Source organism: Panthera onca, chromosome F1 (genome assembly GCF_046562875.1).
Source record: "Panthera onca isolate mPanOnc1 chromosome F1, mPanOnc1 haplotype 2, whole genome shotgun sequence".
Taxonomy (NCBI): Eukaryota; Metazoa; Chordata; class Mammalia; order Carnivora; family Felidae; genus Panthera; species Panthera onca.
The window spans coordinates 47,031,019-47,045,534 of record NC_138355.1 but is presented as its reverse complement, the minus strand read 5'-3'; the positions used below and the strand labels follow the sequence as shown (position 1 = coordinate 47,045,534).

Below are 14,516 nucleotides of genomic sequence, written 5' to 3'. Positions count from 1 at the left end.
CTAGCTGGAATCCTGGAGAGGAAAAAAAAAAAAAAAAGAAAGAAAGCTGCAATTCAGAGTCTTGGACTGTCTGAATTGACTGGCTTCCAAGACTGAGTATGAGCAGCTAAGGGCTAGAAACAGTGAGCTAAAAAGCAAAGTGAGAGGTACTTTTGGTGTGTTCCAGCTAAGTGAAAGAAGAGAGAACAGAATTGTCCTCTCCCCTGTGGGAAAAAGCACACCCAAGTTTACTTCAGTTTAAAAAGAGAAAGTGGGAAAACTGATTTCTCTTCTTGGTGGGATTCTTTAGAACACGTCTCTCACAGAGACGATGTAGAGCTGGAAGTCGAACTTGGCAGTGTTTGGCCCCTGGTTTTGAAGCCACCGCATTAAACAAATGAAGGTGGCAGCAATAATATTTGCCTAAACCTTGGTTCCAACAAGGGTTAGACAGACTGAGCTTTCATTACACAAAAAGAGATGTCAGGAGCACCAAATGGGCTCAATTTCCCCTGGAGTCCTAGACAAAGTGGGTCTGTTTCTAAGCTGTGGACAGGAGGCTACTTTCTCTAGATGTTATATTTAGCTAAAGGAATCTCTACCATGGCTTCGTGCAAAATGTAAAATATGTCCCAGCAGACATAACCACAAACCAGAGTGCCAGCGAGGAGCATCCCTTAAGGGGGTTCAGTAGTACAGAGGGGCCAATTGTACAGCCGCCCTGACATCCCCAAATTAGCTGAGTTAGCTGTGAGCCGGATTTTTGGCCAGTTCTCACATTTAATGAATCTTTGTTTCCCTCTTACTAGAGATCCTGCCCCTGGAGAGAAAAACACGTTGTCCTATTTCACTGTCAACTTCCAGCTGCTTGCCCAGACGCCAGGTAAAAGAAACAACCCAATGCAGGTGAAAGAAGCAACCCAATGTTGATGTCTAACACCTCCAAACCTTTTGAAGGCTTGTGTGCAAGAGAAAAGGTTGGGTTAATTCCATAACTAAGTGAAATATCTGGATTCAATAGGAAAGAGTAAGAAAATCCAAACTACCCTCTTCTCTGCACACCATACCCAGAATCCTAACAGAATAAGTGGAAAGAACCTCAAGTTCTAGGGCCAGATGACTGGATTTAAATAGTAGCCTCACCTCATTTTTTGATTAAACTCACTCAGTTTCAGTTTCCTCCTTCATAAATTAGGGATAATAATAGCAACTACTTTATGGAATTATTGTAAAGATCAAGCGTATAAAGTGCTTACTACTGTACCTGGCACATAAACGTTCAAAAAATGTCAGTTTTGATTATCATAACCTTTGCTAGTGAATCAATAAGTTTTATAGATTAAAAAAAAAGAATTATAAAAGGAAGAAAACCTATGCCTTTTGCCAGTGAGAAATAGAGCCAAATCACATAAAACTCAGGTGGATTTTCTCAGGTATCCATAGCTGAACCAGAAACAAAGGTATCTTTTCTAAAGTCTGTGTCTCCTGAGAAATGTGGATTTCCTTTATTGCTGGAACTGAATTTATAGGGAAAAAAAAAAGGTATATCTACTTCACACATTTGGATTCCAGTTTGGCCTCTCTTGGTTGCTGGTTATTATAGATAGAAGAATCTGAAACAGTGCTTCATTCCTCAAGAAAGTCGATCTTTAATTGCCTAAGCTAGCCCCCTCTCCATACCCACATCCACTTTTGTTTGCCCACATCCTGGGGACTCCAATTTACTTGGATGTAGTTCATCATAGAACTACAGTGTATTAGGTTTTGAAGGCAGCATGAAGATCATACAGGCCAAACACTTTTTTTTTTTTTTTAAACTTTAGGGAACTAAGGCACAGAAAGAAGTAATTGTCTAAGGTTTCAGAGCTACTAGCACAGCTAAGCCCAAGAGAAAGAGTCACTTGGGAGAGACCTCTGCTCTGATAGAGCAAAGCAAGCCCTGGGAAGCTTCACATAACTGACAGCGTGGCCAGGCTCATTCCTTAGTTCTCTTATCTGATTACTATATCTTAACCACTGGGATTCTAATTCTTTATGTGCGACACACTTTAAGCAAAAGAGAATACAAAAATTGAGGTATGGAAAGAGAATGCTTCTGTGTCCATTACTAGAAAGGAGAGAGGCTCTCATCTGGCCAAAACAGAATTGATTTACACTTGTGATCTGCCAAACCAGCATCTACCTTAGAACCCTCTGCCTACATTGGACCCCAGGGGAGAGAGAAAAGAGATTATTCACCCAGTGGGATAGTAAACATTGGCTATTTAACAGTCTTATGCATATCTCTAATCAACCATAATTTAACTGATGAAAAGTTATAAAGATCAAGAGAAAGTCCTATGAGCTGCAACCATACACAACAACATGAATAAATCTCACACACATATGTTGAATGGGAAAAACCAGACGGAAAAGAGTACACACTGTATGAGTCTACTTATAAAAACTAAGAAACCAAGTAAAACTAATCTCTGCTGTTAAAAGTCAGGACAGTTGTTATCCTTGGAATACCCTTCCCAACCCCCCAAGGACTAGGAGGAAGCATGAGCGAGGCCTCTAGGGTACTGAACTAATCTGTTTCTTGATCTGGGAGCTGGTTATCAGGAGTGTTCAGTTTGTAAAAATGCATTCAGCTGTAAGACCGTGGTATGTGCAACTATCTTCAATGGAATGTAATATATACACAGTCCTATGAGTAATTAGAAATTCTTCCTTATACCCCCAGCAAAGAAATGCACAGTTGATGGAGGTCAACTCTGAGACTGTGGCTAGGAGTATCATCCACAGGCAGATTTTCCTTCCGGAGGGCAAAGTCCCCATGTCTTACATACAATTCGTGCACTTAGACTCTTGGTGAAATGTGAATGGCACCCAAAGAACCGGAAACATTTGTGGCTTTAATAACTGCTGCCTTCAGCCTAAACACCTGTGAGATCTGGAGGGGCCATAATACTTCCTCAGCCTGGTTCTTCTCTACCCTTCCTTCTACCCTTCCCTCTACCCTGTCCTTCTAGAGATAGTCTAAGAGGCCGTCAAGGTCACAGTGAAGAGCTGAAGTGGCATCTGATTACCGTCAAGGTTCTACCTAAATAGGCTTAAATTTTTTTTCTCATAAAACTGTATATATTTAAGGAGTATGACATTATGATTTGATACATATGCACAGTGAAATGATTATAGTCAAGCCAATTAACATAACATCTCACCCAGTTACCTTGGTGTGAGTGTGTGAAAAAAGCACCTGAAATCTACTCTCTAGCATACTTCCAGTATTCAATACAATATTAACTACAGTTGTTAATTTTAGCCACACCCACACACCACCAAACATTGCAGAATAATTCAAAAGAATGACAAGGAAGCTAGAACAGACGCTGGAAACCATGAGGAAATGGTGAAAAGTACCTTCACCCCTAAATGAAGTATGGCCCCAACCACAGCATAGCCAGGTCACTAAAAATAGCTGGTGAACTCCGGGAGGAGTTATCTTTCTCTTCCTTCTTTTCATTGTCAGATGCTTTTTACTCTTCATATCCTGTCTCCAAGACACAGGAAAAGCCCCAACACAGATGCAGTTATGTAAGTGGAAGATTCTAAATCATGTTCTTTTTCATGTTGGTGTAAACAAAAGAAATTGGGCTCTAATTCCAGACCTACTAAGATCTGGAAAACTTCCAAATGTTAAGAATTGGAAAACTGACTACTATTGGCCACAGCCCTGTTTACTGAAGTCCTTTGTCTCCCAGCCTCAAATTTTAACAGTGGATTTTGTCAAATGATAACCAATGAATTTCCTCTATATGAAACCAAAGAAATAGCTCTATATACCCTCTTTACACCCAAAACTGTGGGCAGATTATTCGCCTTCTTTAAGATCTGCTGGGGATGTCAGAGCTTGAATGTTAGACATGGTACATCATGTACAATGGTTGGGGCTTTTACCACCATGTGTAACCAAAAGTCATGAATCAGTGACTCCACTGAGAGCTCAGGTTGAGAGAACTCCTTAGTTTCCAAGAGACTATTTCCACTACCGACAGATAAGGTCAATTTGGCATGAGTTTCTTAAGTTTACCACAATTAATTTTGAGTTTTCCCTTGGTCAGATTTTTCAACTTACACCCAAGGAATTATGACAAACAACTGAGTTCCAAAAGCATTCAGGGACCCAAAGACCAAGATATGACATGATAAGAATAACCAAATTCATAAGTTCATCTTGGCTAAGATCAGCACTTGGAAAGAAAACTAAACCGAATCACAAACATACGTGAACTAGAAGAGGAAAACTTAAAATGACTCTGAAGGTCCCTGAATCTCAACAGCCTTACAGCTCACTCAAGGAAACCAAGCAAACATCATTATCACTGATATAGGCAGATTATGAACTCTGTTGCCAGTCTTGGGGTTGTCTGTCTTGCAAACGGTTACTCTCCCAAGGCTACTATTAATTCAACTCAGGAAGGAAGAAAAGAAGGGCTATTCAGTATTTTCTCACCACGAGACCATGGTAAGGAATGACCAAGAGAAAGCCTTTTAAGTGGGCCAATACGAAGGTGTTTCTCTTATTTACAAGGTGGTGTCATCGCCCCACCCGGGTAGCTCCACGTCTAGAAATAGCTATATACCTTTTTAAAGAGTCTTCCTGAGTCCTCGCTGACTTGGACAAATCGAGGAATGATATTATTCAGGTAGATGTCACTCAGGGTGGTGTGGTCCCTGCTCTCCCGCTTCACCTGGTTTAATAGGAGATTCCAGCAGTTGACTGGGGAGAGAACATTCTGATCCTTCCTGCGGAGAAACAACAAGAAAGAAAAATCAGTGTTGGTGAGTAGCCAGAGCCAACAGCTATGACTTTACAGTCCATGTCACAAAATCACAGTGATCAAAGCCAAGCCAGAAACAGATATCTTTCCTAAAGCTTGCACCTCTAGTTTTCTCTTTTTGTAAAAACTCAGTGCAGAAAATAAGAAGAGTGAGAAGGAGAGGGAGGAAAGAGGAGAAGAAGAGAAGCAGGATTATCTGTTGAGCACCTATTATGTTCTAGGAACTTGGAAAATGTTTGACGTGCATTATTCCCTAAGTTTTATCATTTCCTTGTAAGGAAAGAACTACCATTATCCCCACTTTACTAATTAGAAGACTGAAACTCAGAGAGATTGCCACTTGCCCATGGCTAGTGAGAAGGAGTCACAGAGACAGTCAGAAGGGGTCAGGGACTAGAACCACAGCTCTGTGTTGTCTGACTAGAACCGGTCTAGGCTGTTTGACTCCAAAGTCCATAACCTTAGCCATTAAGTCATTTGGTTTGTGTCTAGGGTTGAAGACAACACTTAGAGGTCTAGAGACAAAAATCACGAGAGGACACAGGCCACCCCCTCCCCCCCCCCCACATTTATCTATATTTGGATTCAGTGAAGACAACCTTGGAGGCATTTGCCGTGAAAAAAGTCACCAAAAACACGCCAGTCCCACAGAATGCATCTAAGGAGGTTTTGACTTCCCTCGGTTGAGCCCTTTTGTCATGTCCCATACAGCCAAGAGCACAAACCATATCTGAACAGGTGTATTCCTACAGCTTCTACAGTCCAAGTGGGGCAGTAAAGTGCCAAACCTAGGTGCTCATTTTTTAACGAAAACACTGTGAGCCAAAAGAATTTACTGATCATCTACTCAGTTCACAACGCTATTAAAGCAACAGAAAGTTCTGCATTTGCAAGTTGGGTTTCTTTAAAAAGAGAAACAGAAAGTAGGGGTTGTTTGTTGTATTATTTATCAAGGGCTTACTGTGTACTTGGCACGTGGCTGGGCCCTGTACTCACGTTGTTTAACTTGAACCTTACAACAGCCTGACGAAGGGGGTGTTATTAAGCACATTCAGCAGATCTGGGAAACCGGACTGAGAAAGGTTAGATATCTTGTTCAAGGTCACAGAGTTAAAAAGTGGCAACGCTCAGATTCAAAACCAAGCCTTGTGATTGTAAAGAATGCTCTTAATCACTGCAAACAATCACAACCTGTTTATCCTGTTCATTTCTCTTTCCCCTCTTTCCTCCCTATAGTCGACTCTTAATGAAAAGAAAGTGAGTTGACAGTGGCTTGGTTCCTGAGTCAGCACTGCCTCCATTCAGAGCTGGAGGCTCTTGGGCAGCTGTGATCTGCAGAGCAACTTTAGAAGGGGCTTTTCCAATTCTGTAGTAAGGTAACTATTAGCAAATAATCACACCACAGCTACTCTGGCTTTAGAACGTACCAGACCGTTAAGTCAAATATCTGTCTAACCAGCACCAAGAAGCTACTTCAAACCAATGAATACTGGAGTCCAAACTGAAACTGTCCTATATCTGCCCCCACCTCTGCCCTACGCATCACACATCTACAGCCAAAATACCTAATACTAGGGCTCCTGGGTGGCTCAGTTGGTTAAGCATTCAACTCGTGATTTCGGCTCAGGTCACGGTCTCACAGTTTGTGCGATGGAGTCTGCATCGGGCTTGGTGCTGACAGTGCGGAGCCTGGTGGGATTCTCTCTCTCCCTCTATCTCTGCTCCTCCCCCGCTGGTGTGTGTGCGAGCTCCCTCTCTGCCCTCTTTCAAAATAAATAAACATTAAAAAAAAAAAAAACAACAACAACAAAATACCTAATACTTATGTGCTGACCACTTCGGCAACATTACGTCCACTTATCTTCCTAGGAAAAAAAAAATCAAAAGATTTCTATGGAAATAAAAATACATATACTGGCTGAGAGAGATATACACACGTAATTAATCCACTCCTTTCAAAATGTTTAGCACCTGAGAAACAAACCGGAAAAAGCAAATAGGAAACAATCCTTACACAAAGCTGAGCATGGGCATTCACTGACCTTTGCTTGTTTTCACTGCAAGAAAACTTTCAAATGCATTCCAAATCAGCTTCAGTTACAAAACCCTAAGTAATGGAATTTACTTTTTTGTCGGGTGGCAAAGCATCCATGTCTTCATCAAGCATGGAATGTATCAGGCAATTACACTTGCATTTTCAAAAGGGCGGATCTCACAAGATCTAAACTTTACAACTGGTCTCAATTTGCTTCTTATAAGTGGACATGGGTTGGTGGTCTCTATCGGGCCTTTCCTTGGAGTGCTTCACACACAAAAATGGTACTACAATTCAATTTCACAGACATAAACATTTGTATCTTACGTGAACAAAACACAGTATTAGGGGCTTTTAGTTATGAAAGTGCTGATATCACAGTGCTGCGTGGGAGAGAGAGAAAAAGAGCTATAATACAGCAGAACACTAGAGGTAGGTATGAACAAAGGGTCCGCTAGCTCACAAATGCACAACGCAGATCACAAGTGAAGGCAGGAGAGGCAAAACCAACCTAATGCCATGGAAGAGGATACAGAGCATAAATCCCCAGGGGCCCCTCAGAAGAAGGATGAGTAAACAAAGAGGAATTAATAAAAAGGATGGGCAGAGTGGGAATCTTTTAAAATAAAAAGCCGTATGCCTTAAAACTAATGTATTTATATTTATTAAGAAGTTCTAAGGTGGTAAAGTACTTTCAGCACATATATTTCCATCCTGACAGCATGTAGCGGGATGGCTATTATTGGTGTTGGTGAGCAGGAGTTTTTAAAGTGTGTTCTGAGAAAGTCTGGAATTACAGAAAATCACATTTCAATTTCCAACAACTGTCACACATCCATTCAATGAGCAACCTCCAGTTAAATGTGCAAGGGACCCAGATTCCCTGGGGTAGACACTATCACGATGTCTCACGGGCTGCTATGTGAGTTTCATGGTATGCAAACTTTGGAATAAAGAATCAATGCATGTATCCGAACTTCTGAAAAATGACCTATTGGTTAGAATCGATGTTGCTCTGCACAGGTTTCGCTTTTAATTCAAGCCTGTGTGCCTCCTTAGGCGAAGCTGTTCAGGGTGAGCACACGCCTCGACCCACAGAGGCCAAGTTTAAACTACATGCCACAGAAGGGCTCAGGGGCCGGTGCTGGGTTCGCAGGACACCGTGGTCGGGTAGTCAGCATGTACCTGCTCAATGTCAGTGCATCATCATCAACTGTCTTAATGCTTAGTATACACTTCCGGGCTTACCCAGTAATAGTTATGAAGGGGAACTGGAAGAGCTGCTAGGTAATGTTAGCGATTCAACTTCAAAACAAAATTACCCTTTTTCAAGAGCCCAGGCCAATTTCAAACTCTCTCAAGATTGTAACTCATCTGTGTGAATCAGGATTTTCTTGATACTGGGCAGCCCACACCAGAACCAGAAAAAACCTAGATGCTGAAACGGATATAAAACTGCAACTCTGATTCATAATTCCGATTTCATTATTGGGGGCCACGAACACAGCCTCCCTGTTCTCACAGACTGACCCTGTAACGAGTACTCTTCATAAATTTGCACTTTAAAAGTGGATTTACACCAATAAGACACTGCTTTGATCTGCTGCATGTATGGGGATTTTATGCAAGATCTTTATTTTTAAAGCCTTTCAAGATAGTCTTAAACTCTGCTGTCTGTTTCTTGTATGGGTTCCTAGTCTCTTTTACTATGACTGCCGCTTTTCAGGCCATATTTTTAGTTCTTTGAGTTTGTATGCTTTCTTGGGACATATTCCTCCTTTCAACCTAGGTGTTTTAATTAATTCATCTATTTATTTTGGGGTGGCAGTGGAGCAGGGGAGGTAAAGGGCATGTAGCAAGAGGGGAACACCACAGAGACAATTTGCCTGGCCAACACGAACAAAGATGAAACACACTTCAGGCTGGAAAATAAGCAAGTCAACGAGACGTGATTTCATAGGGAGCATATTAAGGTTCTGCTAGAGTGGTTTCCTGCTTCAGCAGCTCCGCAGCCTTTTTTTATTTGGGGCTGCTCGAGCCGAGGGAACTTCGTTTGGTTAGGAGACTGAAATTTGTCTTTCTATCTTTTCCATCTATCATTTGTTTGCACAGTGTCTTTACTTTCCCCGCCCCTGGAGTCAGGTTGTGTAATACTCGGGCATTTAAAGAAAAGGGTCTGCATCCCTTAGGAATGTACTGAACAGCTGCAAACCTCCTCAAGCACTAATCCCTAAAAAGCAGACAAAATATCCAGAAGTATTTTTCTTACTTAACATTTTTTTCAGGAGGCAGATCAAGAAAACATAATACTACACCGGAGAGGCAATGACTCTGGAGTCAAAAAAAAAAAGAAGAAAAAAGGAGGCCCAGAAAGTCACAAGCTGGCTATGCATCCACCGAAGAGATTCTCGTTAGAAATGCGTGGAGCTAAACGTGCACAGCTGAATCGTTAGCCTCAAATACAACAGCCCAGTTTTTCTCCTTCAACTTAAGACTATTTATGGACGTTCAACAAACTTAGCAGCAAGTGCTCAAAGGGATTTCTCTACAATATCTAGGGTAAAGAGAGAACTCTATAAAGGTCCACGCTGGCCTCGATGTTACACTTCCTTTTTTTTTTTTTTTTTTTTTTTGCCATATTCCCTCCTCTGCTCCACTGCAGCTGTCTCACCTATAAAATGGACGCATGCCCTGTTGGTGTACGTCTAGCCCCCTAAAGATCTTCAAAGCAGGGATGTAAAATCCCGGAAGCCCTCCTGGCCTAAGGTGCCATTTAATGAAGAATTGCTAGGCTCCCAGCTCTGCAGATGGGGCGCGTGACACAAGCTTGGCATGACCGGATGGCTTGAGCTTCTGAGCTTGTCTACCGAGGTGCGTTTCCTGTCGGGCCCAACAGTCTCTGACCTGCCCACCTACGGGGCTGTTGCGCGGCTGGAATGAGATGCTGAATGCAAGAGAATTACATCAACTGTAAAGCACTATACAAATGTGAAGAAATATTATCATTTTTATTTCCAAACAAACTAAGGATCGGCTTTCATCAATTTCCAACAGGCTCCTCACCCGGCCCTGGGCCAGGGCCAAGAGCGCAGCCTGCTGAAAATGCACAGCCCTTGGCAAATAATGGTGGGGATAGGACAGCAGCAACAGGCAATTAACCAAGCAGCTGTAAGTCTCTGGGAAGACGTGAGGGAGGTACCAACGGGAAAGCAGAATTTAATCTTCCACTGCCCTCCCCCTAAGGACCAGGGTGGAACAGTCAGTCCTGCATTCCACACAGGGAACTGTGCGCTGAAGGGGACAGGAAGGAAGCCACAGGGAACTCCGATCACCAGAACCCTAGGTGCTTCGGCAACTTCCTCCGAGCCTCTCTTTTGCAGAATTCCTATCAGACCCGCCAGTGTGTATGTAGGGATGGCAAATATCAATACATCTAAGAAAAATACCATTGCTCACCTTTGAAAATAGACATAGATGTGATGACAGACAAGACCCAAAATGAGTTAAATACATTCAATATATGTTATTGAGCATACACCTATGAAGAGGATATATATTTTTAAAAAGGCACCTGCTTAATAAAAGGGATCATTTCGCGACAGTTGGACAGGGAACTAGTGACAAGTGGGGAGTCACATTTTTAAGCCTAAATTCCCTCCTGGCACCTTGATTAAAATGAAATGAACTGAGGCAGCCAAAGAGATTATTTTATTCAGATGAACGTTATTAGCCTTTCTGGCTTATTTTCTCTATTATGCATTTTGCTGATGCTGACAGAAGCAGACGGGCTGGATGGAGAGGCAAAGCCGCAGCAGATTTATGGTTTGACGCGCCATGCATAAAATCAGGCCCTTGCTGACCCAGATAAGCCAGAGGATGGATGGGATTTGCTGGGGAAGGTGTTAAAAAAAGGAGGGGGAAAAAATCACCAAGGTGGGAAGTGACTTGAAAAAGATTCTGCCTGTAACGCTGGCTGCTGGTTCTTCGGCCCAGGAGTGCAGTGGCGGCCTGGAGGCATCTTTCAAAGACAGCAGGCAGGAAGGGAGGGGGCAGGCACACTTCTTGGGCCTTATCACAGCTCCGCTTCAGCTCTGCCAGCAGTGAGATCAGGGTAGGAGAGCTCAGAGACAGAGAAAGGGCCAAAGGCAAAAATGTATATTCTATGTATAGAGAAATGAGATTTCACATTTTCAGGGACAAGTTAATCCCACAAATTGTCCTCGGTAGCCTAGACAGATGATTAGAAAGGATTCAAGCAGTGGTGTACCCACCTTACTCAAAATAGTCTAAATTGTCCTCTATAATCAGGTTTGGGGGAAGCGCTGTATGGAAATGGAATTCTTGTGGCTCTGGATTCGTTCCAGGGAGCCCAGCCACACCCCTGGGATCATGGCTTGTCCAAGAGCTGAGAGCTGAAGAATCTGCTTTGAAGTTGAGAACTGGACTAACACCGAGTCTGACATCTTAATAATTATTTCCTGAGTGATTACAGGACCAAGGTTCCCCTGGGTTAGGTCAGAGAACTGGGAGACATTCTCAAATCTGAGCCGTTGTAGACCCTAACTGGAGATGTCTCCCCATCAATTGATGACAGGCAAGGGATTTTGCTTTCCTTGCAACCATCCCACCCCACCCCGTGTTCATGGCAGGGAGAGGAGGTTGGAGATTGTTTTAATCACTCAAGACAGCTTTGTGGACCCCATGAGACCAGACATAGCAGTGGAGGGCATCTACACAAGATTTAAATCTGCCTAGCTTTCTTGCCTAGATTTCTGACATCTTATTGTCCAGACCCCTTCTCTGAGTCCTTGAGCTCTGAAGTCTTCTTATTTCATTCATTCAACAAATCCTGACTGAGTACCTACTATGTGCCAGGTCCCGTTCTGGGCACTAGAGATAAAGGGAGCAACACTCTTGTTTCTGACCGGCTTCTCCCATGTTTGCAGAACCTTCTGGATCCAACACCTGGTCTTCTTGCCCCTAGACTGTCCACCAGCCACAACCCACATCTTATCCTGGTCTTGATGCCCGTGTGTACACCGACCATTGTGAAACCCTGATCTAGCTGACATAGAAGATCCCCAGCAGCCTTCTCTGTGTAGACCTGGGACCTTCCCTTTGTTTATACCTGTCTTGCCACTAGCATTGTCAGAACTGTAGGGAGGTAAAAACAAAGAGGCTACACTAAACTCTTCCCTGTGTACTCTGGGTACAATCTAAATGCTAGAGAACAAACACTATGCACTCCACCCCAATACAGTCCATAGAACCAAAGGCCTAGAAATTCATTTATATAGGACATTTCCCTCCCCAAATACGCTGTGATCATACCAAAAGGTATGAGCTGACTAATTCCCTTAAAATAAAACATCATATTGCTGACCGAGGAACAAACAAGTAATACACGTTTCTCAGTTTAAAAGGATTCTTTAACCATCTACATTAACAGTTAACACATATTCCTCATAATTCCACATAATAACTCATATAATAATTCTATAGAATAATCCGTGAATAACTCTACAATTATATCTTCAGTTTTTTTCTTCTCTAGTTAATTAAGATGTCACCAGAAACCCCATAAGTAATTACAGCACATGACAAACATACAGAGGGAAAAAAAAAATACACGCAGATGTGTTAGCAGATTTTTTTGAATGAAATGAAATCTTGGGAGATGACTGAGACAGACAGCCTGGCTCACCCCTGGTAGTTCATTCCAGAGAAATAAATACCTGTCTGTGCCAAACTGGAATGACGTCACTCAAAAATCCACACACTTATTTTCAAAGCAGTAACCACTACCTTGGGAGCAGGCATCTCCCTGGCACCAGGCACGAGCAGGGAAGCTTGATCTATAGCCAGAAACTCCTGCCTAGCAAATGGCGCTTAACCATGCCAAGTACCGACAAGCCACTTGGGAAGAAAGGGTATCCCTAAGTTTCAGACCTCCCCTTCCTGAATACCTCCTAATGGAATAATGAGTTCCTTACATGGCTCACGATAACAATGAGGAATGAGGAATAAACAAATATGACTTGATTCTGTGAAACTACAGAGCTAAGTGGAATGAAGTCTAAACAGTCATCAGATCAACCCCACGCATTGTTATCAGTTCTCATGTGTTACTTTGATATTTATCTGACCTTATTGGAAGTCCTTTGAGGACAGGGTATATTTTGGAATAGTCAGTGAACACCTATCACCAAGAAATGGGCCGGTACTTAACCAGCACTGACTAATGACAGATGCCACAGCCACAGAAATCTTTTAAGTGTTGTGCACAGTGAAATGATTCATTTAATGAATAGTTAGTATCTCCAGCCTCCATCGATCCTGCCTAATCAACTGCTGCAGCATGTATCTGGGTGGCTACTGAGTGGCTGAGTTTGTGCGCCCACCGGCTTATGTGCTCTGAACAACAGCATATTATTAACCATGCTGATACTCTGCTGGCAAAATTTTAAAGGGTTGGATGGAGTAAGAGATGCCCTGGTCAATTTCCAAGTTGGTAAGTTATTGAGTTCTACAGGTCTGTGAGTTATCTGGATGAATGATGGTACCCCCTCCCAGCGAGGTGGTCCTCTGCAAAGCACCCCGAACCATGCTCATGACCTAGAGCCCAGTCTTAGTTCTGCCACTTCCTAAAGCCAGGTAATCTTGAATCAGTCACAGATGCACTCTGGACCTCAAAATTTCCTTATCTGCTTAAAAAAGTAAATGGGGACAGCAGACCCACCCTGCCTAACTCACTTGGCTATTACGAAGATCAAGTCAAACAAGGTGACGGCCATAAAAAAAGTTCATCAACGCTAAAGTGCTCCACATCTACAAATCAGTATTGTCATCTTCTGTAATTATTGTTATAACCATTATTATTACTTGACAGGTCATACAATGGGCTCACACTCACAAAACAAACTGGCTAGAGTCACGTCTGAACAGATAAACACATCTCAAAAGTCCCAAGCCTTATTACCTAAATTTGCAATGAACTTGCTTTTTAAGTTTCGTACTGCATCAGCGCACTAAAGAGGAACACGTTCTGTTGCCATGAACCTATCATCTGGTTCTCTGGGAACTCCCACATTCAGTGAATCTCCTGTGCCCCACCTAGAAGCGGATTTCGAAGGACGACTTGTAAGACACAGAGGGAAAAGCCAGAGGGTACAAAAAGTAGAATCATGGAACTTCAGGTCTAGAAGAGACTTTCTAGATGGTCCAGAGTCGAGACCAAACTTGTCATTTTCCAAGTGAGGAAACAGAGGTCACAGAGAGGGGTGGCGCAGGGCAAGGATGCAGGTCTCCTGAGTGGCGATCACGTTCTTGTTTCACGGCGGTTGTTGCTCTATTTCAACTAAAAGGCCCTTAGCATCTGTGAAGCCCTGGCGCCAAAAGAGTTAATGGACGCCGCTCAGCTGCCCGAGCCCCAGAGCACTAGGCCATTCCAAGACAACACATAACAGGAATACCGAGGGTCCGTGAACTCAGAGGGAGCAAAACTGCTGGTGCCTGACGGCGCCGGAAAGTATGTTGACACACTGCATGTGGTTACACATGAAAGGCGAGTGGCCAGGAAAGGCAGTTTTGAATCCCACCCCATTCTAATTTGGGCCTGGCTCTGGGCACGACTGAAGCGCTGGGCCACACCCCGGCCACTCTATAAAATGACCCTT

At 43.0% G+C, this 14,516-nt stretch overlaps 1 protein-coding gene across 5 annotated transcripts in view; it reads right to left on the bottom strand.

Annotated features, from left to right (window-relative positions):
- The window catches only part of SRGAP2 (SLIT-ROBO Rho GTPase activating protein 2), a 233,672-nt gene that overhangs the window by 111,608 nt on the left and 107,548 nt on the right, over window positions 1–14,516 (bottom strand). For all 5 annotated transcript variants that reach the window (XM_060644305.3, XM_060644306.3, XM_060644307.3 and 2 more), the window contains exon 4: window positions 4,608–4,770. In XM_060644305.3, the coding sequence (XP_060500288.1) occupies window positions 4,608–4,770 (163 nt within the window). The remainder of the gene's footprint in view (window positions 1–4,607; window positions 4,771–14,516) is intronic.